This window comes from Mustela nivalis, assembly GCF_964662115.1.
Source record: "Mustela nivalis genome assembly, chromosome: 7".
NCBI lineage: Eukaryota > Metazoa > Chordata > Mammalia > Carnivora > Mustelidae > Mustela > Mustela nivalis.
The window spans coordinates 32,278,475-32,305,748 of record NC_139026.1 but is presented as its reverse complement, the minus strand read 5'-3'; the positions used below and the strand labels follow the sequence as shown (position 1 = coordinate 32,305,748).

General features: G+C 34.4%; 1 protein-coding gene across 14 annotated transcripts in view; it reads right to left on the bottom strand.

Moving 5' to 3' along the window:
* The window catches only part of MGAT4C (MGAT4 family member C), a 735,527-nt gene that overhangs the window by 38,596 nt on the left and 669,657 nt on the right, over positions 1-27,274 (bottom strand). For 10 of the 14 annotated variants that reach the window (XM_082738966.1, XM_082738955.1, XM_082738952.1 and 7 more), the window contains one exon: positions 10,527-10,576. The exons of 2 other annotated variants lie outside the window; for them this stretch is intronic. Coding sequence is in view for 6 of the 12 variants with exons in the window: in XM_082738961.1 (XP_082595087.1) it covers positions 10,527-10,576 (50 nt within the window). In the remaining 6 variants the exon portion in view is untranslated. Of the gene's footprint in view, positions 1-2,211; positions 2,350-10,526; positions 10,577-27,274 lie in introns of all 14 variants that reach the window. 2 more of the 14 variants (XM_082738950.1, XM_082738959.1) reach the window with 1 other exon arrangement.

Below are 27,274 nucleotides of genomic sequence, written 5' to 3'. Positions count from 1 at the left end.
AACTATAATTAGAAAAGAAGGGCAATATTGCTCTTACCCAAGGGAACCTGTAACCTCAGTAATTAGACAAACCACTCAAGGTTTGTTCCTTGTATCTGAGAGGTGATAGAGTCAAATAAGAGCAAAGACAGGAAGAAGAAGGGAATTTCCTCATCATACTCATACTGCAAGTTACTCATGGAGTTCCAAACAGTATTTTCCTCAAAATATGCATTAGGTACTTTCCATAACAAAATTGTTCAGTCCATGTTCAATATACACCAGCACTGTGCTGGGGGTTGGAGACAGAGGAATAACCAAGACAAAATCGTTTCTGCTCTAAGACAGCATACCATCTATAGGAACCAATTTCCAGAGCCCATCATCTCTACCTGGATGTACGGACATCTGTAGCTGAGCATGTTCTAAATCAAATTCATTTCCTGCTCCTCACCTCTCCTCTGCCCACATGTGTTCTTGGATCTATCTTTCTTATTTCGGCTAATGACAAGACAATGCCTCTGCACTGTTGCCTGAGGTAAAAATCTCAGCATCATTCCTAATTCTTCCTCTGTTGTCCTCGCTTATGACTTATGACGCACACGATCCCACATGTAATCAAGTTCTGTCAATTTTATCTCAGAAATGTCTCTGACATTTTTCTGGTTTTTTTTTTTTTCTTTTTTTCCTGACTGGCTTCCTCCCTCAAGCGAATGTAAGCTGTGTAGAGCAAGGACTTGATCTCTTTTGTTCACTGCAGTATCCCTTGTTCCTAGAAGAGTTCCTGGCACATAGTAAGCCTTCAGTAAATGTTTGTTAACTGAACTAATGACTACCTATTTCCAAAATAACATAATAACAATAAATATTTTTGGAGGATCATTATTTGCCAGTTACAGACCTATGTCCTTTGTAAAATTTTACATTTAATTTTTTTTAAATTACTCTAGATTGGTACAACAGGATTGATTGGACTCAGAACCCCTTGTTTGTAGCCAGAGGGTTTTATCTAACTGTCCTGCCCATACCACTCATTCTTACAGTTCATCTCCCATATTATTATTAACATTACTTTTCTAAAGATTTATTATAATTGTTTACCTATTTGAAATCTTTCAATGACATAGCTTCTTGTCATTCCATGTTAGGTATATTACAACTTGGCTACAGCCTATATTTCCACTCTATTTTTCAGAGTTCCATTCCAAGAACCAATATTATAGTTAAAGGCCCTACTTACTTTCCAAATTATGTCATTCACTTTACTACCTGTGCCTTTGTTACTATTGTTTTCATTGCCTGTAATTACTTTCTGCTTGCCTCCTTGATTACCCTCTATTAATCCTTCAAACTCAACTCCGAATCTCCTCCAGCATCTACTTGAAAGAGATAATTTGGAAACCAGATACATCTTAACTTGCATTCTGGATTTCCTACTGATGGCTGTGTGATTTTAGGCAATATTTTAATCCTTAGGTCTTCACTGTAAGTTTGGCACATTAATACTTCATTTCAAGGGTTATTTCCCTGATGAAATGAAATAACAAAGGAATTAAAACTGGGTATACATTCAAAAAAAGTTTATCAAATCAATTCCTTATGCTGACATCATCAATTGAATAAACTACTCATCTTAATTCACATTTCTATGTCAAAACTTGTAGAAATTGTACATATTTAAATTTATAAATCTAACCATGTGCCCGTCAAGTAAATTGCAAATAACTAAATGTTGAATTTATTGATGACTCTAAGAATCATACATAATAATAGTACTCTACACTTTCTTTAGCTAAATATAATTTGTGTAGCTTATTTTTATTGTTCTTTACTGCTAGTAATAAAGAGTTAACTGATTTAGTGCTTATGTAAGCTTTGTACACCTTTTTTATCAATAACACTACACATTTTTATTTGTTCAGCATTGGACTCAAACAATGAATTAAATAGAATGACTTAATAGATTAGAAAGGTCTCCAGCCCTATCATGCCTTATCATAGTTGAAGACAAATATAAATGTCAATGTCAGGTAAAAACAAACAAACAAACAAAAAAAAAAAAACAATTAAAAAGTAGGGTGAGTCATGGGAAAGAAGAGTACTCCAAGGCAGTGCATAGCCAACTCAGAGTGTGGGGCTGGATCTGCTATCACATGGGAGAATTATAATGAGAATGTTGCTGATACAATATGAGTTTAGTATGCTTTGTCAGTAGTCTAGTTAAATACGTACAAACTGCTATTCAAATACTTGGGCAGACATCTGGACTGGTAAAACCAGCAGGGTCTTTCACTGTGAAAATACAAAATTTCCTTTCTGCTTCCTGTGGCCATCACAGTTTCTGGCTTTATGAAGTGTCAGGAGCTGAAGCTAAGAAAAAAGGGGAAGGGAAAACTTGCTGAAATGTTTCTTGAAGATTATTGGTTAATTTATTGTTTCTTTGGATTCATATTTTTTTCAGAAAGGAGGGATCTACTTATCTAATTTAAAACCATTGCCCGTGATATTAGCAGTAATACTTTATTTACACCAAATATGGAACTTTATAAAACAGCTGTATTGAAATATGATTCATTTTGTTCATTGATGAATGAATGTAAGTCTCATTAACATTAAAAAGAAATGTGAATGCTTCATGATTACAGCATAGAACATGTCTAAGGGTTAATTTTAATTGCATATAACTGTATTTGGATGAGTAGTTTAGAAACAATCATTTAACAAAAATAACCACATTTCTTAATTATAAGTAGCAATTGACTTGGGCAAGCATTTGTTGTGCCTATGATCCTATAAAAAGAGCACTCTAGAAATCTGAGTTAATATTTTCCTATGTTGGAAATATCATCTTTCATGACAACGACTTGCAAAGGAGGGAAGAAAAGAGATGACAGTAGCTATAAGTCACGTGCCACTTTACAGAAAAGGCAAAGAAGGCTCAGGGATCTAAATAATTTGCCACATTCCCACAATTATTAAATTGTAGAATAAAAATTCATATTTAGGTTTGTGCATGTGGAAATCCAGTGCTAATTAATGAGAAAAAGAATGAGAAAAAGTGTGTGGGAACCATTTGTATGATATAAGTGTGTTGTGGTTTGAATATTTGTGTCTACCCCAAACTTATATGCTGAAAATCTAATGCCCAAATTGATGGTATAAGGACCTGGGGTTATGCGGAGGTGATTAGGTAATGAAAGTAAAGTCCTCATGAATGGACTAGAGCCCTTATAAAAGCCCTGGAGAGCTGACTTGTTCCTTTCATCCTGTAAGGATATGACCTGAAGTTTGCAACCCTGAAAGGGATCCTCACTTGCCCATGCTGGCACTGTGATATTGGACTTCTAGCTTCTGGAACTGTGAGAAATAAATGGCTGTTATTTATGCACTTTCCAATCTGTGGTATTTTATTATCGCAGAATGGACCAAGACATTGAGTCTGTAGATTGACACAGAGGTTGAAATCAGTATGATTGTGCAATAAAAAAGATGACAGTCTATGGCAGAGATCTTCCTTTGGCTATGTGTATATGAGCTGAGACTTGTAATGCGTCTTAATATTTGGAAGTGTGACTACCTCTACAGACAGTGCCACATAGATAAAGTGCCTTAAATGGAAAAATTTGTTAGTATCAATGATGAAAAGAACACTGGTTGAGAAATCTACTACGCACAAAGCATTGTGGTTTTTTGTTTGTTTGTTTTTCTTAAGGGTGATTACAACCATTTAATTTTTTTAAAGATTTTGTTTATTTATTTGACAGACAGAGATCACAAGTAGGCAAAGAGGGAGGCAGAGAGAGAGGGGGAAGCAGGGTCCCGGCTGAGCAGAGAGCCCTATGTGGGGCTCAATCCCAGGACTCTGAGATCATGACCTGAGCCGAAGGCAGAGGCTTAACCCACTGCACCATCCAGGTGCCCAGGTTGTTTATTTTTAATAGAAGATTGAAAAGGAAAGACTAAAAATTGATTGGATGTGATACATATTTATATGCTGTTTTCTAATAGAATACTAGTTACATTATAATCTGGAAGAAAACATTTATCTTAACTTGGGTTCAAGGCATACTTTATTTTTTTATTAAATCATGAGAAAAATGACCCTAAAAGTCAAACTAATAATCAGAATATCCAAGCTACAAAGAAATGTGAAGATTATTAATCAAACCATAATTTTATGCAGAAGAAAAAAAAATCAGTGCTAGACTGATTTAACTTGTTACTGACAGGACAAAGACTAGACTGAGGTTTCCTGTCAATGTAATACATTTGAAAGGATTCAAATGTCCTTAGAGTCTAAGATCATAGTGTTTCATGTTAGCCATTAAATTCAAAGTCACCGACCAAGGCATAAAGCATGGATAATCCAATGTGGGAGAAGCAGACCTTTCATGCCACACTTAAGATCAATATTCTAACATTTGATTTACCATAGTCAATGGTTCTCCCCATGTTATAAACATTGTTCTTTCCCTCTTGAGTACCAAAAGTAATTTTTTAAAGTTTAGACATCATGCATGAAATACATGCATTTTAAACTCTAGAATCACACCCTATTTGGTAAGATGTTCTTACATAGGAACTAACGATAACTGAGGGAATTCTCAGGTTCATAGTGGGGTAGACCAAGTAAAATGGTGAGCAAGACTGCCTACATGAAATGTATATAGTTATTTCTGTTTCTCTCCCTTTTTTCTCTCTCTCTGCTTTTTGCTGACCTTTTACAGTTTTATTTATTTGAGTTAAATCTGCTTAAGGTGTTCCTACACTTTAATGCATGAGAGCAAAAGACTGCATAAATTTTTAAAGAGAGAGCAAGACAAGATTATGAATGTGTGAATATCAATATTCATAAATTAATATCAATATGTATGAACATAAATACAAAGTACTATATCAATTGAAACAAGGCCAAAAACCAAGAACTTCATGGCATCATCTGCACTATTCATTTGATGGAGGTTTCACAATAATAGCCACCTAAGGGAGAATCTGGGTTCCAACAGAATTGACTTGGTCCATACAATAGAGAAAAGAAAATTTTAAATGAATATCTAGACTTATTTTTAAATTCGAGTATACAGTAATAAAGGACTTTCATTTCTACATGGTAACAACTGGCTAGACCTAAGTAGTAGCCAATTCCATTAAGATGGGTAATGTTCTCCAGTTTCATGAAATTTCCCCCCCCCAATTTGTTATATTTTAATACGGAACAGCATCACTCATTTATCTATATGATTCTAGACCAGCTGAGTATGCAGCATCTGATCCAGAAAGGGACCTCAAGCTGAAAAAGATTGGGGCTGTTTTTATCCTTAATGGTATGGTTATCTTTGAGGTGGAGAGAGATGCAGTTCACTTTAAGCATTTTCCATTCTGTTAGAAAAGAGAAATACAGTTATCATATGCGCCTCTCTTGGTTTAATGTCATTAGACCTTTACTCATCTAATCTATTGTATTTTTGATAATCAGACAAAGGCATTCTGATTTCTATATTTGTCTGCCTATAAGGAAGAAATGTGCTCAGATTGTGTATTTTGGTTATTTCTGGTCTTTGCAAAAGTGAATTTTTGATGGCATACCCATGGTATGGTTAGTATTACTTGGCTATAGTGAGAGATTTTGCTGATTATGCATATATATGCATATATGCACATATAGTTGTTAAGAAATTATTATAAATTAAGAAATATGCAAAGTTGTCCTTAATTTCAATATCATATGTATTTCATTAAGTATGAACCCATCTCTTAGGCCTGTTACATTTGAGACACTGGTTGCACCCAAGCATTTTCAGGGTAAAGCCAACAACACTAATGAATTTTAGAAGACAGCACTGTTACTTCTATATATATGTCCTTACAGATTTCTGTAATATATACAACAGAGTTAAATCAACTGAAAGTTAGGCAATGAATTACTTATACCTTATACTTTTGTTCAGAATCTAGGATGCTATGGTTGTTGGGCTAATAAAATGTCATAAATCTTCACCCTTCCTTGTATGTACCCCTTCTTCAATATGACTTTGTAGTGTCTTCCATTAGGAGATGGAATCTGTTTCCTACACCTGAATGCTGTTGACTTTTTATATATTTTGGCAAAAAGAATGCTCTAGAATTGATAGTGTGCAATTCTAAGCTTAAAAATCAATAGGTCCTTCATGCTTCAACTCTCCCTCCTGGGATCCTCATTGCGATAGGACAGGCCCACCCTAGCTTGCTAGAGGTGCAGAAACCATATAGAAAAGGTCACATTTTTAGTTCTGTGGCATTTCTCCAAGTAAGAACAGAAGTTGTTCTTTAAGTAAAAATCACTGTTCTTTGTCCCTCATGACATGATTCCTCTAGCATGTTGTGTATATAAAGCCTTTAAGTCCATACAGCATGGGTATGCTTTCACTATTTTTAGTAATACTGCTGAGCCATTCTTTTGCCTTATTTTAAACTTGCAAAATAGGCTTACTCCTTTTCCAATACACAGTCAAGAATACTGATTAATTTTGATTTATCTAATCTGTAAATATTTACTTCCTGATTTTATTCAAAGCAATAGCTTCTATGGAACATGGAAACATAGAAACTAAGAATTTTAACTAACAGAGTGTCCATAAGGTTTTTCACAATTTAGCTTGAGGTTGAAGGTTGAAGAATCTGACTGGAGTTGTGATAATGATGCACTTGGGAAGGTGAAGTTGCTCATAAATTTTATTATACTAAGATTAAAATTAAGACATTTTGAACTGAAAATATCTCACTGCTGTGAATGTTATATAAAGAAATAAAATCAAAAGCAAGAAGATGACTACTCAGCTCCTGAGGAGTCCATGTTGTTCAGAAATATGGCATCACATATCTGCTGTGATGATAGAATTAGGAAGGGCGAAATTTTTCTATAGGCTGGTATTAAATACTACAATACAGCTCCCTAAAATATCTCCCATGAAGCTGGCTAATCCCACTGTATTTGAATAGCATAGCTTGTTCTGCTTTGTATTTTGTTATTAGCACTTTGGGTCAGCCACAGGAACCTGTAGTGGAAATGCAGGAAGTAGAAAATGTAATTAAGGAACCCTAACCCTCAATTTATTAAAAGGAAAAATGAACCACATATGCTACATGTATTTGGGAAAACAGAGATTATTTTGAATTCTAATTGTTATTGGACACCATTGTAAAAAATAAAAATTAAAAAAAAAAACAGCTTATGAAATTGAACTTGGTACCGATGGACTGAAATTTGGTTTGTAAATCTCTTCCTCCCTCCCTCAAAAGTTATAAACTGAATGTTTTTGTAATGGCATTTTCACATCTTTAAAAAAAAAAAACAAAAACAGAAAAAGAATATGTGGTATAGTTTAAAGTTTAAAAAAAAAGAGATCTTACTTAAAAAAAAAAATAACACATAAACATTATAATGCTATTTTCTACAAATAAATTTGGCTGATTTAAACCAGTATGAAAGTGCCAGGCTCCAAAGGTAGCAAACAGAAATTTTTAAAATGTTTACACCAGTAAGTGTCATCAACAGCTGCTTTATATACATACATCTTCAATCTAAATAAAGAGAAGAAAAGCCTTGTGTACATGTGCTGCCATTTTTCGCTCCCTTTTCCAACAACCATATGGGTAACTTCATTAGAGAGCCTGAATGGGCATTTTATGAACCGCCCACTTGGTTAAACAGTAAGCATTAATGATAATTACAAGAATCTCAAAGGCTATAAGATTAATATTGTGCATTTGAAGAGTCTAAAAGTTTAGAAGAGAAACACAAATTATGCTTTTTATTTTCTGCAAAGGCAGAATCAAACAAAAACTATACTCATTTTCTCTGGTGACAGGGCTTAATAATTTAGCGAGATTAATATGATAAAGTCCTTGCATCAGAAAAGAGAAAGAACTAACAGAAGCATATCAGAAGATGGAAGAAAAAGGTTGAAGACTAGTTAGGAAATTACTTTGAATTAAAGTTTAGCAGACTTTTTTTTCTGCTAAGTATTACCTTTTATACACTGCAAAGTGTAAAGAAATATTAGCATCTCTATAGAACCATCTCTATAGAAAATCAATTAACACTTGATTTTCTTCTTCAAGCCAGTATATTGGATCTCTACAGCCAGAGTAAACTTTGATGAAAAGATAAATACAATTAAAACAAAATTATGTATAACACATATGTATATATTTTAAGAATCTTTGATCTGACGTGAAATATATATATCTAGAGACTAATATAAAGGTAAAAGCAGAAACCCTAAGAGGTAAGTAATCTCCAAAGCCAACTTTTAATATAAGAACTTGTAGCAATGATTAGAAAGCTTGATTTTCCCTTTTGACTGCTTCATGAGGAAGAGAGTGGAAAGCATAACTGAAGCCCCTCTTTTCCATAAAATGAGAAGTGAACCCTATGCAGAGAGTGATTCTGAAAGGAAATTTTGTCGTTGGTGCTGGCTAGAGAGGAAAAAAAAGAGAATTCATAACGAGTTAGTCCTCATCACAGGTCTGAAATACAAAACCATTCTATTTGTTCAATTAAAAACTGAAAGCAGAGCATTTAGCTTAAACGTGGTCTTGACTTGATAGCCTCCTTGCCCCATGCTGGGGATTGGTAAAAACAAGTACTTTAAGAATGGAACTCCAGATCTAGCCTTAAAGAATTCCCTTTGATAATATTCCACATGTGTGAGATTATACTCAAAAATAAAAACACTAGTAAAATAGGATTTTATAACTGAATACAAGCAGAAACAAAAGAGAGTACAATCAGAATCACAAAATTAGAGGTTTGGCTTGAACATTAGAAAAGGAAAGAAGAGACTTAAATCTGTAAAACATGCTAATGGAATTTATTGACACCAAAGTTATAAAAATTAAAGAATAAAAGAGATTAATTTAAAAGGAATCACAAATGCAGATTATCGCAGTGAACTGGATATAGATTCAAAGAATGTTGCATTAAGAAACTATGAGATGATTCAAAAAACAATTAAGGGACATAAAGGATAGAGAAAAATGGAAAAGGCCCCTTTAAAGGAGGATAATGCTGGAGTAGTTTAAGAATTGCTGAAAAACATCTATTCTCGAATTCAGGAAGGCCAATAAATCTAAAGTGTGATATTAAAAAATTGAACCCGGGCGCCTGGTTGTCTCGGTTGGTTAAGTGACTCACTTCAGCTCAGGTCATGGCCTTGGGGTGGTGGTATCATGCCCTCCGGGTCCTGGTATCATGCCCTGTGTTGGGCTCCCCACTCAGTGGGGAGCTGTCCTTTTACCCCTTGCTCTGCTTTTGTTTTCTCTCTTTATCTCTCTTTCTTTCTCTCAAATAAATAAATAAAACCTTTAAAAAAAAAAAAACTGTACCTAGACACATCATAACTAGCTTCAGACCACCAAAGATCAAGAGAAGGTTTTAAAAGCAGCTAAGGAAAAATAGCAAATTATATGCACCAGTACAACAACTAGGCAGTTAACTTTCCATTAATAAATAGAATCCAGAAAACCATGGAATAAAATCTTAAATGATGTCAGAAAAATTACTGACAATTTAGACTCACAGCCCAGGCATATTAATTTTCTAGAATAAGAGCAAAATGCAAATATTTTTAGACAAAAAAGGAAAATAACCAGACTTTTGTTCTCTAGAGGAAAACTGAAGAACATACTTCAAGCAGAGAGATAAAGTGGAAATTCTGATAAGAAGGGATGTTGAAAAATAAGTGATAAATATGTGAGTAATTAGGACATAATATTAATTTATAGTACAATAATTTCAACTTTTGAAAAAATAGAGCCAAAATATATAAAATGTTAACACAAAAATCTGGATGACTCATGAGAATTAAAGTATTCTAATATACTTGTATTTTGAGTAATAGTTAAAGATACTAACCTGTTATGCTGAAAATAAAAAATAAATTAAAAAAAAAAAAGAAGAAGAAGAAGTCAGATCCTCTAAACTCTTCTATGTAAGTGGGGGAGAGTGACCTTGATACTCTCAAAAACCTGAAACTTTAGTATTTTATGGAGTCCTGTGTTTTATCTTAAAAAAAAATGACATGGTTTCAAAAAAAAAAATGACATGGATTTTATATTATATCCCATAATATGGTAATGTTTATTGTAATATAAAAATTCTGAATGAAATTAAAAAAAAATAAGACAGTAACCTGCCTGTGTCTGCATGTGTGTATATACACACTCTGAAAGATACCTTAGTTTTATTAGTTGCATTAGGATATTTTAACTTTGTTCTATGACCTGGATTTTCTTCAAGAATCAATATATTTCCAAGTTTAAATTAAAACATCAAGCTACATGCTTTGATAAACTCAGAAATTTCCAATAAACATCCTCTAGGGTTTACTGTGAAAGTAGTATAATTGAAAAAACAGAAATTGCTTTTAATTAATGAGGAAATATCTTCAATTTAGGCATGAGTAGCTACCCCAAAATGATTTGACGTTATGAAATACCTTTGACAATATATGAACTATTTGTAGCTTCTCTGAATTCTACTGTGAATGACAGATACCCAATCTCACCTTAAGAAAGAAGCTGTCAGAATCTGTCCTGTACAGAAAATGTTGATACACTGGAAAAAAGAAAGTCCAGTATTACTAATACAAGCCTCTATTTTATTATTAGTAAAAGTAAAATAAAAAGCATTATAGACAATTTGTTATTTCCCATGCAGTTTCATTATGCATGTATTTATTAAGTTGTCCAAACTAACAGGAAATATACAAATTTTAACATTTCGTATATGTATATCACAGACTATCCTTTTATATGAGGTAAAATTATTTAAAAGTAGTCAAATGTTTGAAGTATATATTATATAATATAAAGATATATACATTTATTTATCTTTTAACATTATCCTTGATATTTTTCATGGCAGTAACTAAATTGGTTATATTTTATAATATTCCATTTAAGCACAGGATTTTTGCCCTTTGGAAGTAACTTCAGTCCATATTACTTAGTTTTCCTTCATCTAAAAAGTACATAGACTAGTTTGTTACAAATGTCTATTACTGATTTTTCCATCATATATAAAGACTTAAACAACATTCAAGAGATTGTTTCTGCTACAAAATTATAAATTCATTGCCTGGAACACAGTTTCCTATAGCATATCTGCCATGCCATGTAGCAAGGATATTCAGAAGAAAACTACCTATAAGAAAATGAGTAACATGGATAGCATAGACATTTTCACAATATTTGTTCTTCCAATCCATGAGCATGGAACATTTTTCCATTTCTTTGTGACTTCCTCAATTTCTTTCATGAGTATTTTATAGTTTTCTGAGTATAGATTCTTTGCCTTTTTGGTTAGGTTTATTCCTAGGTATCTTATGGTTTTGGGTGCAGTTGTAAATGGGATTGACTCCCATTTTTTTTTTTTTCAAAGAAATGGAACAAATAATCTTAAAATTTATATGGAACCAGAAAAGATCTCGATTAGCCAAAGGAATGTTGAAAAAGAAAGCCAAAGTTGATGGCATCACAATTCCAGACTTCAAGCTCTATTACAAAGCTATCATCATCAAGACAGTATGGTACTGGCACAAAAACAGACACATAGATCAGTGGAACAGAAGAGGGAGCCCAGAAATAGACCCTCAACTTTATGGTCAACTAATCTTCGACAAAGCAGGAAAGAATGCCCAATGGAAAAAAGACAGCCTCTTCAACAAATGGTGATGGGAAAATTAGACAGCCACATGCAGAAAAATGAAATTGGACCATTTCCTTACACCACACATGAAAATAGACTCAAAATGGATGAAGGACCTCAATGTGAGAAAGGAATCCATCAAAATCCTTGAGGAGAACACAGGCAGCAACCTCCTCGACCTCTGCCGAAGCAACTTTTTCCTAGGAACAATGCCAAAGGCAAGGGAAGCAAGGACAAAAATGTACTATTGGGACTTCATCAAGATCAAAAGCTTTGGAACAGCAAAGGAAACAGTTAACAAAACCAAAAGACAACTGACAGAATGGGAGAAGATATTCGCAAACAACACATCAGATAAAGGGCTAGTATCCAAAATCTATAAAGAGCTTAGCAAACACAACACCCAAAGAACAAATAATCCAATCAAGAAATGGGCAGAGGGGGCGCCTGGGTGGCTCAGTGGGTTAAAGCCTCTGCTTTCAGCTCAGGTCATGATCTCAGGGTCCTGGGATCGAGCCCCACATTAAGCTCTCTGCTCAGTAGGGAGCCTGCTCCCTCCTTCCTCCTCTCTCTCTGCCTGCCTCTCTGCCTACTTGTGATCTCTGTCAAATAAATAAATAAAATCTTAAAAAAAAATTCTTAAAAAAAAAAAAAGAAATGGGCAGAGGATATGAACAGACATTTCTGCAAAGAAGACATCTAGATGACTAACAGACACATGAAAAAGTGCTCCACATCACTGGGCATCAGGGTGTACCTGTACAAATCAAAACCACAATGAGATACCACCTCATGCCAGTCAGAATGGCTAAAATTAACAAGTCAGGAAATGACAGATGCTGGCAAGGATGTGGAGAAAGGGGAACCCTCCCACACTGTTGGTGGGAATGCAAGCTGGTGCAACCACTCTGGAAAACAGCACGGAGTTTCCTCAAAAAGTTGGAAATAGAGCTACCCTATGACCCAGCAATTGCAAAGATACAAATGTAGTGATCTGAAGGGGCACGTTCACCAGAATGTTTATAGCAGTAATGTCCACAATAGGCAAACTATGGAAAGAACCTAGATGTCCACCAATAGATGAATGGATAAAGAAGAAGTGGTATATATATATTGCAGCCATCAAAAGAAATGAAGTCTTGCCATTTGCAACGAAGTGGATGGAACTAGAGGGTATTATGCTTAGCGAAATAAGTCAATCAGAGAAAGACAACTATCATATGATCTCCCTGATATGAGGAAGTGGAGATGCAATGGGGGGTAGAGGGGTAGGAAAAGAAAAAATGAAAGAAGGTGGGATTGGGAGGGAGACAAACCAAAAGAGACTCTTAATGTCACAAAACAAATTGAGGGTGGCCGGGGGGAGGGGTGTACAGAGAGGGTGGTGGGGTAGACATTAGCGAGGGTATGTGCTATGGTGAGTGCTGTGAAGTGTGTAAACCTGGCGATTCACAGACCTGTACCCCTGGGGCTAATAATACATTATATGTTTATTTAAAAAAAAATGATAGGGTAACTGGATGATGGGAATTAAGAAGGGCACATGATATGATGAGCATCATGGTGTTATACACTAATGAATCATTGAGCATTATATCAAAAAGTAATGATGCACTATGTGTCAACTAATTGAATTTAAATTAAAAAATAATTTAAAAAATGAGTAACATGGAGAAAAGACCCTAAAGATAATGTATTTGAAGTCATGTGGGTATTCTTTGAGCAAAGATAGTTTGAGGAATAAATATGCTGTTATGTTGCTTTACTTTTCTTGACTATATTTAAATATGTATTTATATTAAAAAAAAATCAACACTTCTCTGGGTTATTTAGGTATTTCCAAGGAAACATTATTATTATTTTCTGGAGTTTTAAAATTCATATACTCTCAAAGCACAAATTCCTTTGTTGTTTCCTCTGATATCTCCATCAGCTTTTTTCACCTCTACTTAGATATGCTTTGATCAGGTACTTGGTCAACAACAACCTCACCCTCGCTGAGATTTCTGTATTTTTCCTCTATTTTTAATTCTGTAGCTTCTGATTACAGCAAGAATAGCTGTGATTGGAGATTGATCTTTTATAATGGTAGTAGTCTTCTTGAGGTTTTTATTTCAAATAAACTCATTTCTCAATATGGAAGTATTATCACTTAATTGCTAGGGTTGGGCAGAAAGGTGGTAGTATTTAAAGAGGCCTCACTATCAATTCCAAGAAATTTGGTCTGCAGAAGGCTATAAAAACAGTAAGTAAATTCTAGCAAGCATTTGGTCTTTGGTTACAGCAGGGCATTTAGACTATGGACTTCATGTTTTTTAAACTTATGGATGGAACACATTGATGAAGGGAGTCCAGATGCTAAAAGTGGTAATCAGATGATAAGGTGATCATGAATGAGCTATATTGATTTTAGAATTTTATAATATCCTTCAAGACCAGGATGGCTGATAATGTTTTGTAATGAACTATGCCTTCTGACTCCCCTAGTGATATGACTTTCTAGTTCAAGATAGGCTTTAACAGATCTGATTTTTTTTTTACAGTAAGTTAATGAATTTTCTGAAAGGCTGATTAACACTGGAAATTGCTGATTTATCCTTGTATGCATATCACCAACTGGAAACTTAAACATACACAGAAAGCACAAGATCTGGGCTCATTAGTGGCTTTTAAAGATTATATTTGGTTGATAATTGTTTATTTATCCTGAGGAAAAATATTATAAGGGTGTACCTGTACATGAAACAAAATATTCAATTAGGTGAAAGGTAACTAAGCAAAGAAAATTTTCTGATTGTATTAAGTAATACATTTTCTTTTTATAAATACTATTTTGACAAAAAATAGGATTAATATAAAAATTTATCCTATTTGATATTTAACATACTAGATGGCATTTTCAGTGTAACTTAAATTATAATATATATGATTTAGTTGTATTTACTTTCATTTGGGGGTGATTATCTTCTTTCTAAGGCATTATTATAAATAATAGCTAATTTTACATATTCCTGTTTTTTAATGTGATAAATATTATGAATCATGTTACAAATCATTATATTAGCACAGAAATTTCAAAGAATTAAAAAAATAGTTGATGGAATTATTTTATTATTTTCAACAATTTCCAATATTCAAGCTTCAAATATTCAGATATTTAATATTATAGATATTTAAATCTATAATATGTACATATACATTTATCAATATATAATATAATTATTTAGGTTGTCATAATAAAAATAATAATAAATTTCTATTATCCTTAAATTTTATAAATGCAAAGTTTGTTTCTGTGTAAAGTAAAAACGTATGTTGGAAATACCTCAAAGTAATGCTAATCGGCTAAGCATTCTGCAAAGAGATAGTAACCTTAAAAAAATTAGAAATTTGTAATACCAATGGAAGGATTTTTCAGGATAACAAAATCTCAGCAGATGAAAAATATCTGTATGTTGAGTGTATTCTGAAAAATACAAAGTCCTTTGTTAATGATATCTATTTGAATACACATTCAACACATCCCTAATTTTTGGATAAATAAATTGCTTCAGTCACATAAATGTCAGGTATTACTATATTGTAGGTTAACTAATAATAATAAATATGTACTTTTGGTATCATTGTCAAGCAATTTTCTTCATGAGCACGGGAGCTGCTTCAAGAATCAAATCAACCAGGTGACATCATTCAGTGAAACTTACAGCGGATAAGGAACACAAAACATGAGAGAAAATGAAAGACAGAAAAATTACCTTTCTCAAAAAAATCTATGCTCATCTGAATCTTAAATCATGTATTCTTTTCCCTTCATATCATTCTTGATGGGGTTCTTACAGAAAAAAGTAATAGGTTAAAGTGACTAAGCTTCGCTGTCAAGAGAAACCTATGGTCAGGGATATATCGAATTCCCAAAGCTTTCATCATTAATATTTTATGAGTCTCACTGATCTGTCCTATCTAGAAGAAAAATTTATCTTTCATTTGTGCAAGCACTGCCTGCCAAGTAATAGATTTTGTCCCTCTAACCCTCATAGCCGGGTGGCAAAATGCGAACGGCAGCAAAGGCAGGAGGAAGCAAAGTGTTCCCTTGATTTCTTGTATTTGAGTTTGGCTGCACTTTCCAGGACTTACAGAGTCAGCCAAGCAAAGGGAAAGATCTTTGGGGAACTATGAAGAGTGTCAGTTCTGGGCCAGCATACTCTTGCCTGCGCAGGTGAATGCCCACATGCTTAAGCTGACTTCTAAAGCAGATGGTTAGCTACAGTGACTTTTCTGTTGTTAGTGTAACTTAAATGTTTACAAGCAAGTTTCGTGCCTGCAACATCAGGAACTCATGTGCTCAATCATGAAAACGGCCCTCCTTAGAGATGAGATGACCAAACAGTAAACTGAAAATCTTCAAACCCTTCCAACTGAAAGGCAGCATGTATTGCTTCTTGGTAGGCTGTGGCTCGCCTCAGCTGAACCTAAGAATGTTCAGGATGCTCATGTACGACTCTGCAGCTGAGTATTTCTTGGGTAGTATTCAACCTCAGAAAATTAAAGCAGAGGAGGAGGGTTCAGGACACCCTGTCACAGTCAAAACAATACTGTTAGGTCCACTTAGGCTGCAGGCCCATCTGGGTTCACAGGAAGTGGATATGGTTCTCTCATGTGGTCGAAAAGATAATCTCCGGAGAAATGTATGTAGTGTACAGTCAGGAGAAAAAACATACAAGCAAACAAAAAAAATTCTCCTGGTTTTGAATGAGTATTTTCTTTAGCTGGAAAATACAAAATTCAAAACAATGCGAAATAACTGTGCTTCTTTTCTTCAGAGCTCTTACCTCAATTTCTAATTACATATTAACTAGTATGATTATTTAACATCTTTCTGATCGTTAGAATAAAAATGAGACCGTGTTCATTTTGGTGCACACTGGTATCCCCAGTGTCTTGTACCCTGTTGGCAGGCAAGAGGTGTTGTGTAAGTTTTTGTTAAAAGATTTGCATATTTTTCATTTTCATCAGTGCCTACTAGCATGTTTTACATAATAATCCTCAATAATATTTTCGGTGGGAGTAATGATTTATTCAAACTGCATCAACAGATTATAAATTTACATAAAGTCCTACATTAGAAAGAAATTTCATACTAATTAGTTTAAGATTAATTTCTGGGGCTCAAAGAGTTGACCATCTAGTTGAGGGATAAAGAATATGTGTAAAAATTATATAAAATGTGAATTATAAGTGACAAAAGTATATGTTAGCTGTAATTATAAATAGGTATCACACACACAGAAATGAAGGGACATCCTTGATAATTAGAACTATATGAGTAAATACATTAGAATCTAAAGGATATAAACCACAAATCATAGAAAGTGTTGTTAGGGATGATACAGTTTAGAATGACCAATAAGAGAATATCACCCTTGTCTGTAAGAGCCATCTAATCCTACTTCTCTGATTGGTTTGTTTAGTTTTTATAGCAGGAATACACATGATTACCATGAACTGGAAGGATCTATATTCAACACTCATGCTAATATAATATTGTCAGAGCTATATAAGAATGTTTCTTTTCCCAAAGTTCAACCAGTATCTTGCTTTTATTCGACCTCTCCTTGTGATTTAAGCATTTTTGATATCTTTATATTCTCTTCTCTAAATACCAGTTCTTTTCTCATTCCCCTTTTCCTCAATTTGTTTGCCCAGCTCCTTGGCATCATCACCCAGATCTTACAAATGGGAGTGGAGTAGATAGTAATTTTTAGAGAAAAGTAGTCATTTGTAGATACTACATTGTACATTGCTAGCTGTTACCCATCAATGGATTTGCTCTACCAGTAATTTCAACAAATAATTTTTTCCTTTTAAAATTACTTCAAGCACACTTCTGAATAATTTTAACTAATTCAGTACTTGTTTAAGCTTTTGTTTTGCCAATAATTCATTAGCCATATTTAGCTATATCCATCTTAGTTAAATTTGATGTCAGTTTGTAAAAACAATATTATTTTAACAAAAAATATGCAGTATGAAGTATGTGAAATGAATAATCTATTTAAAACAGTAATTTGAGAACTAAGTGTTAAATAAGCAAATACCAGATGCTGATTGGGAAAATATTCTGGACTTCCTTGACTTTAAAATCAAAATAGATTTCTTTAAAGCTAGTATCAAACTAATTATATCATTTTGTATATATAAAAGATCATTCTTTATACTCCCTAGACCTTGAAAATTCTCTGAACTTGATGATACCATATTAATATATCTGAAACTATGCAAACTCTTTCACTAATTGTTTTTGCTCGTATCCATGAAGATTGTTTGGTAGCTTTTGTGTTGATATAAGTCACCAGTAATTCCCATGTTCTTCTTTCCTATTCAAAACATCATCATCTGGATTTAGTTTTTAAACCTATTCACTTTTTTTCTTCGTGATTTCTATTACCTGCAGTAATGCATGGCTTTTTATTCGTGTCATATTTTGCTAAGTAAAATAATGTTTTTCTGTGTTCATTTGTTTGCTTGTTGATTCCCTTTTCTTGTTTGTTTGTTTTTTTAATTATTTCACAATAGTTACACTTTATTCAAAGACCAATGGAAATTTTTAAAAGTTAAATTCAAGTTAGAAAATTGGGGATTTGGCTAGGTATATTCCCCTAGTGACTCATTTTTTTCTATCAGCCTTAAAGCATTTAAAATTTGTGTAAAAAAAAATTACTAGACAATATGGACTTTCATAGTCTTTCCATTACTACTGAAAAACCGGGAATGTTAATTCACAAATTCCAAAGAGGAACCATATAGTGAAGCCCAGAAGAAGGTTGGAAAGTTCATTGGGAATCTGGGGTGGAGAGAGGGGGAGTAACATTGGAAACTACTCTTTTGTGACACAATAGAATATAACAACGACCTTCAGGAAAGGTAATGAATTAAGGGCAGATATTTCTGGCATTTTCTTGTTAAAACTTTGGGAGCTCTCTTTTCTACTCCAAGCATCCAGTCTCTGAGTAATATTCTTCTTCTCACAGCTAATGTTTGTCTTTTCAGTATAGCCCTATATAAATAATGTCTATCGTTCCTTCTGGCCAATTAGATAAGTGAATGTGGTAACATATTGCCACAATAAAGTCTGAAAATGCAAATCTGATCAGATCACTCTCAACTCAGATCCCTTTATTAGTTTCTCAATGTCTATTTGGTTAAATAAAGTCTTTATTTATTTATTTATTTATTTTTAAAGATTTTATTTATTTATTTGTCAGAGAGAGAGAGGGAGAGAGAGAGCAAGTGAGCACAGGCAGACAGAGTGGCAGGCAGAGGCAGAGGGAGAAGCAGGCTCCCCACCAAGCAAGGAGCCTGATGTGGGAATTGATCCCAGGATTCTGGGATCATGACCTGAGCCGAAGGCAGCCGCTTAACCAACTGAGCAACCCAGGCGTCCCTGGTTAAATAAATATTTTAGCCACATGTTTTACTCCCACCAAGAATTCTATGCCTCAGCCACACTGAAATATCTGACGTTTGCAAACACATTTCATATAAATTTTCATGCTTCAGTGCTTTTGAACATGTATTCCATTTTCCTAGACAAAACTCTGATCGTGTGCCACTCTGTTAGAAGCTCTGTAAATCCTATAGTGATGTTGGTCACTCTCTTCTTGAGACTACAATGAAAGGAGTTTGCATCTTACTGCAGACTTTCTGTGAATGTCTATTTTCCTAATGCTGTAAACTCAAGGGCAGAAATCATATCATGTCATTTTTATGTTTAGAACATCACAGATATTCAATAATTGCTAAATGACAAATGTAATGAATTAATATGGCATTTTCTCACTAATTGGAGCTATTTAAAAAAAAAATTAATGTTGGGGCGCCTCGGTGGCTCAGTGGGTTAAAGCCTCTGACTTCGGCTCAGGTCATGATCTCAGGGTCCTCGGATCGAGTCCTGCATCAGGCTCTCTGCTCAGTGGGGAGCCTGCTTCCCTTTCTCTCTGCCTGCCTCTCTGTCTACTTGTGATCTCTCTCTGTCAGATAAATAAATAAAATCTTTTAAAAAATTTAATGCAATAAGATTTCTCCAGAAGACAGAATTTCAAATTCTATGCATTGCTATTTGAGGAATTATTTTTGGTCTGGCAGTTCTTTCTGGACCTGTTAAATAACAGATTGCTATAGATTTACTTATATGTAAGGACTTCTGAACTCTAGATTTTTAACTTATGTTGCCTCACTTTGCTTAGTCATTAACTAAACATTTGTTTAGATTGTTTAATAAGAGAAAAGAGAAATAAATAAAAATCTACATTTAATGAACACTGAGTACTTTTATATCGATATATTTTAGCAATTAATAGGATTTGGGGATCTAAATTATTCCCAAATTGTAATATTCCTTCATAATAATTGACACATAAATGCTATAATAAATCTGCTAGAAAAATAGTACAATCATGCTAAAAAGCCTCACCAAATGATGACAGCTCTCTTTCTCCCATCCAAGTACTAACCAGGCCCGACCCTGCTGACAGCTCTCTTTCTGACCATTTCTTATAGTGGTTTGTGTAAATAGTACAAATCCCTACAAAATCTATAAAATATTTTGTTTCATGTCAAATAAAATAAATATTCAAATTCTTCCAATAACCTCTTTCAGTAAGAAAAATAACCTTAACGGTCTACTCATAATGAGGAATATTTTCCCCAGTAGTTTACCTAATATTTAATAAGGCTTACAACTCATTTATACCTTAAATTTTATACTGACTTAATTCGGTAAAATGTTTTAAATATATTATTATCTTGGTGTAAGGTAGTGATCGGTTTCTTTCTTTTGTACGTGGCTGTCCAGTTTTTCCAGACAGTTTATTGAAGAAACTGTCCTTTAGCCCTGATATATTCTCGGCTCCTTCGTCATGAATTAATTGATCATATCTGCATGGGTTTATTTCTGGATTCTCTATTCTGTTCCATTAATCTCTCTGTCTAAATTTATTCAAATGCCATAGTGTTTTAATTACTATACCTTTGTATTCAAGTTTGAAATCGGGAAGCATGATGCCTCTAGATTTGTTCTTCTTTCTCAGGATTGATTTGGCTATTTAAGGTTTTTTTTTAGTTTCATGCAAATTTTAGAATTATTTTATTTCTTTGGAAAATGCCATTGGAATTTTGATAAGGATTGCACTGAATCTGTAGATTTCTTTGGGTAGTATGGATATTTTGACAATATTGATTCTTCTAATTCATGAGCATGGAATACTTTCCATTTATTTGTGTCTTCTTTAATTTATTTCATTAGTGTCTTATAGTTTTCAATATACAGGTCTTTGGGTACAAAGGTACAAAACCCTTTTCCTAATGGTTAAATTCATGCCTAGATATTGTATTTTTTTTTAAAGATTTTATTTATTTTTTTGTCAGATTTATATAGAGAGAGCACAAGCAGGGGGAGCAGCAGGCATAGGGAGAAGAAGGCTCCTGATGAACAAAGAGCCTGATGCAGAACTCGATCTCAGAACCCAGGGATCATGACCTGAGCCGAAAGCAGACGCCTAACTGCCTGAGACACCCTGGCTTCCCTTATTCTTCTTTTTTTTTTTTTTTAAGTTTATATTCAGAGGCACCTGTGTGGCTCAGTCGTTAACCGTCTGCCTTTGGCTCAGGCCATGATCCCAGGGTCCTGGGACCAATCCCCACATCAGTCTCCCTGCTCAGTGGGATAAATGAATAAGTGAATAAAATGATAAGTGAATAAAAATACTAAATATTAAATAAACAATTTATTATTATTAATTAAATAGTAAATATAATTAATAAATATTAAATAATAAATATTAGATAAATATTAAATAAAAATGGTAAGTGGATAAAAATATTTTATTCACTTAAAGAGAGGGAGCTCCCAAGCTGGAGCTGGTCAGAGGGAGAGGGAGAGATTGAACCTCAGGCAGACTCTGTTGAGTGTGGAGTCCCATGCAGGGTGTGACTTTACAATCCTGAGATCATTACCTGAGCTGAAATCAAGAGTCCTATACTTAACTGACTGGGCCACCGAAGCATCTGGATATTTTATTCTTTTTGATGCAAGTATAAATGATATTGTTTTCTCTATTTCTCCCTCTGATAGTATATTATTAGTGTTTACAAACACAAGAGTTTTTGTGTATTGATTTTGTACCCTGCAACTTTACTGAAATTATTTGGAGTTTTTTGATGGAGTCTTTACGGTTTTCTACATTCAGCATTATGTTATCTGCATATTAGTAACAGTTTACCTCTAATTTTCCAATTTGGATGCCTTTTATTTATGTTTATTCCATAATTCCCCTAGTTAGAACTTCCAACACTATGTTGAATAGAAGTGGTGAAAATGGGCATCCCTGTCTTCTTCCTAATCTTAGAGGAAAGGCTTCCAACTTTTTACCATAGAGTACGATATTAGCTGTGCATTGACAACTTTTCTTTTCAACAACTTTTGATATTATCTTTACTTTTCTCTTTTCTTAAAAAAATTTTTTTAAAAGGTTTTTATTTATTTATTTGACACAGAGAGAGAGATCACAAGTAGGCAGAGAGGCAGCCAGACAGAGGGGGAAGCAGGCTCCCCACTGAGCAGAGAGCCCGATGTGGGGCTTGATCCCAGGACCCTGAGATCACGACCTGAGCTGAAGGTGGAGGCTTAACCCACTGAGCCACCCAGGCACCCTTCTTTACTTTCTATATCAAAAAGGAGACCACAAGAAATTGGGTAACTTCCCCAAAGCAACATATAAAATATGTCTTTTTAGATTTGAATTAAAATTACCTCATGATATGTAATGTAGAAAAATGTCCCTGACATTTTTTTTACATAGTCTCACCATGATTTTAATCAAAATGCAAGAGTTCATCCAACTCTAACAAAACATGTTTTGTATCAAACTTATTATTTTCTTTATCTTTTAGACGTAAGAACATTGTTTTCAAGTTTTTTCCTTAAATTCTTCCCAATTTCAATTTTATTAATGAACAGTCAAGTTTACACAAGGCATTTACAAATATATCCACACTTTCTAGGAATACTATTTGATTTAGAAGAAATATAACACTGCACACAAACATTTTATTCAATTCAGAAGCCACCATATTCTGTTTCCTTGGAAGAGTGAACATCTCCTTATGTTCACACAAACCATTTCTTTGTTGTCTGTTCTTCTCTTTGTTCACGTTTGTTCATCCCTTTGTTGATTTCTTCTCCCTTCAGAAGGAACCATAATCTTCTTGAGGAGCTGGGTTGAGACAGGGTTTCCAGTTTCCATTCTGCGTGTCGGAAACACCCGTCTCTGTTCTCTTGTGAGAGACAGATAGTCCATTCCACCTCCTCCCTCCCTCCTAAAAGATATATCTATGCTGTAAGGAGCAAACAGAAGAAATTTAAAGCCTCAGTCTGATGTGATCTGTATAATTGATAAAAACTTCTTTATGTAGTCCGTGGTAACCATGAAAGTTTATTTATTTATTTATTTATGACACAAAACCACAGTGTGAAACTTCAATTTGAACTGATTACAATGAACTAAAATGAGAAGGGTCTGTGTCCTTGGTTCTTGCTTCTCTCTCTTGTCCATCTGTGTGTGTTATAAGCGGTCCCTGATAGCCATCACACTGGCTACCTTATGATGCAAATCAGTACACTGAAACTGAGCAGAGAAGATGGAGCTGAAGGTCTTACACAGAATGAAAACAGAAATAAAACAAGAAGCAAGAGAATGGATACATGCCTTCTTTGTTCTCAAAGAAGGTGGAGAAGGAAACATGCAACTATGACTACCTACTCTGAATAATTTAATTAGGTCTAAAATGAAATAAGGTCTACAGGTTCAGTTTTTCCAAAGAAGCAGAGACCTCTGGATATGACAGACCTATTTCTGGCTCAAGGCCTCCCCATCAGGTTTTTGATACACACAGGCAAACTTCTTGACAGATTGACCTCTTTTAAGTCATTTCACTAAAACAATAAATAATTGCTTTTCCATATAGCATTTTTAAAAGGTCCCATGTCCATTTTAAAAGAAAGGTTTTATTTCTTTAAACAAATAAGAAGGTACTTAGGTAAAGTTCAAACAACTTTCACAATTATGAATTGTAAAGAAACAGAAATGGCCTTTTAATAAAGTTTAAAATCCATCCAATTGCTCAACTACTCATGCAAAATACCCATTATAACTTATGCCATTGTTGTTTATTTAATGGCATCATAATACCATACTCACACAACTTAGAGAGTCCAATAAAGTAGAAGTAGTTCATTGATATAATTGTAATAATTCACCACTAATGATAAAGTTCTATCCTAAGAATTAAAATTCTATGGAATGTATAATTGCCTAATTCATAGCTGTTGAAAGAAAGAGGATGCAAAATGATTTAAGAAAAGTGATGTGACAGGCCTATTTGTGGCTCAAGCCTTCTCCATCAGAAGTCTTTAGACGGACTGATCTCTTTTAAGTTAAGAGAGAAACATTTCTTGCTCAGATTCTGGATCTTCAGAATATTTATTTGAAGATTTCAGCCCAACAAAGACTCATTTCTTCTTTCAGAAAGTGGCTTTACAAGAAGAATCCTGGGTTTGGAAGGATGACAGGGAAACCTCTTGGTGGACACATTTCTCAATGCTACTAAGGAATGGGGTTGTCCAGGAAAATCCTTCTGTAGAAAATAATGGGTCAGGGAGAGGAGTACTTCATAAGCTTCCTGGAGAACAGTTGTGGAGAACACAATACATTTCTGAAAATTTTTTTCCACTGGATTCCATTTTAAAGAATACTGGGCCGTCTGTTCTATGGATAGAAGGCATGTAACAGATTATGAGTCCTGCTGGTCTAGGTTGATAATCAGAGGCCAAAAAAAAAGAGTGAACTTTCCTGCCATTCAGAGCAACAACAGCAGAAGTGGAATTGTCACAAGGAACATAGATCTGGATCTATAACTCCTTTCCACTGGATACGTCCCTTATGAACTCAAAGGATTTCCTGGTTCTCTTGGGCTTTTGCCAAATGCCAAAATTGCATTACCTTTCTAAAGTTTCAAACATAATATCCACTTTAGTTAATTTTGGTCTGCTATGCATGATCTTTTTCTTAAGTCCTCGTAAATTTTCAGACCAGCCTGTGCTATCATCAACCACATATCATACATACATTTTCTTATCAGGGGCAATGATGCAGATTTTTAAGGAACAAATTAATTCTTGTTTTATTTTTTTAAGCTCTGGTATTTTTTTTTTTTTTTTTTGTAGGTATTCAATTCTTAAGGGTTCTGGTTCATATCTCTGCTTTGCAACATTATTATTCCTCCCTCAAAACTATTTCTTTCCTCTACAATGAGTTTTCTGGGAGAGCAGATTTTTTTTATTGTTGTTAATTAGTTTGTTTTCTCAGTTCTTAATACAGTTCAGTCATTAAGATTCTGATGAAGCTTTTGAACCTCACTTTCAATCTCTGCATTTTCTGACTCCAAGGATTCATTCTCATTTTTGCAGTTTTGAAATAAGTCATAACTTGTTTTATAAATATACACACTCAAACACACACGTGCACACACACACACACACACACACCCAGAAAAGGCCTGCTTCTCCTTCCATTTGTCTGTCTGGCTGTGTGATGGCCTGAGCCAATGTAATCTGTAGTTCAGGTGGGTGTCTGGGTTTTATGGGTTGTTGAAGAATTCTTTTCACCATCCCAGCTTTTTGTGCCTCTGAATATCTTTCTCCACTGGGCTGCTATGCCCCCAGGCGGCTGTAACAATGCAACAGATGAAAGGCCTGTAGGCCAGGGAGTAGGCTCCCTTAGCTCTTAGCTCTGTCAGGCCCTTGGGTGGAGGCCTTCTGTGAATGTAACAGAATTGCTTTGTGATGGAGAGTTCTTGGAATTCTAACTGTCACTCCAACCCACAAAAAATTGTGTTGATTTCTCCTTATTCCTGTCTAAAGCAGACTGCCTCCTTCCACTGCAGGGCCTTTAGGGATAAAAACAATCATGGGATTTTTTTTTTATTCTGGGAAGGGTTCATCTTTTTCTGGAATTTGGCTATGTAATTTTGTGTCTTTAGTTCGTTGAGGAGTTGAAAATAAGATTTTATAACTTATCTGGCTTATTCTCAAGTACTCTTTTTTTTTTTTAAGATTTTATTCATTTATTTGACAGAGATCACAAGTAGGCATAGAGGCAGGCAGAGAGAGAGAGGAGGAAGCAGGCTCCCTGCTGAGCAGAGAGCCCAATGTGGGACTCGATCCCAGAACCCTGAGATCATGACCTGAGCCAAAGGCAGAGGCTTAAACCACTGAGCCACCCAGGCGCCCCTCTCAAGTACTCTTTTAATGAACATCTCCCCACAGATCTCTGTCTCCTGATTAGGACAACTATCTACAAAGATATTGATTCAAGTCAAAATTAATATAATACAGATTTACTTCTCAAAAAACTGATTCCACCAGCAATGCTGTTCCTTCCACAAGTGACTGGGTCAATAGTAGTATTCCAAACTAGAAAATCATCAAAGTATATGCATGAATTTTAGATTTTGCTTATTTTTCTGAAACTTATTACCTACAGTAGCAAAGTCTCCAATACTAACATTCCACATATAACATGGCACTGAGGGGGATATGAATAGTGTAGGCCATGGAAGATTGAATAAACAAATCTATATAATATTCTCATTCTCAGGTAATGTCTATTCTATTTTTCCACTCCCCCAGGCCAATGAGAGTCATTCTTAACTCTATCAATTCCCAGGAAATCTTATAAGCCCCACCCTTAATATATACCCATAATAAGACGATTGTTCCCTAAAACTACTGTGTTCACTTTGGTGCAAAGATACCATGATTTCTTACAAAGGTTTAACTAATAATATGCTTTAAACTCATTTCCACTCGTTATCTCACTTCATTGCCTACCCTCAAATTATTCTAGTTAGACTAGATCAACCCTATTAAAATGAGAGTCAGCTAATCTATCTCTCTACAAGACTCATTATAGTACTTTCTCACTCTTTTGAAATAGATGTTACAAAGGTCTAAGATGCCCTCACTGATCTCCACCTTCCTTGACCTCATCCTTCCCTCCTTGCTTCTTTAAGGTGCAGCCACACTGCCTCTTTTGTTGTTCTGCGCATATTTGTCTGTGAGCCTTCTGAGGTAAAAACTTTACACTGGATGTTCCAGTTTTCTCTTTGAAATATTCTCTTCTAACTATCTACATGGCTCTAACACTTACCCTCTTTCAGGTCACTGTTCAAATATAACCATCTCAGTCTATCCTCACCATTAAAAGGCAAGTTCCTCTCTTTAAATGGGCATTCCCATACCCTCCAACTTGTTCCATTTTATTCCTTTTTTTTTTTTTTTTTACCATTTATCACCTTTTAAAATGTATAACTATTTTTTACTTGTTTTCTTAGACTAAATTGCAAACTTTATAAGAATGAGATTTTTTTTTCTTTCTCTGATGGTTTGCAAGTACCTGGTAAATAATAAATATAATAGACACTGTTGAAAGAATGAATCAGCATGACAGGAAAAAGCTAGTCAACCAATCTTTTCCTTTTGAATAGAGTCAA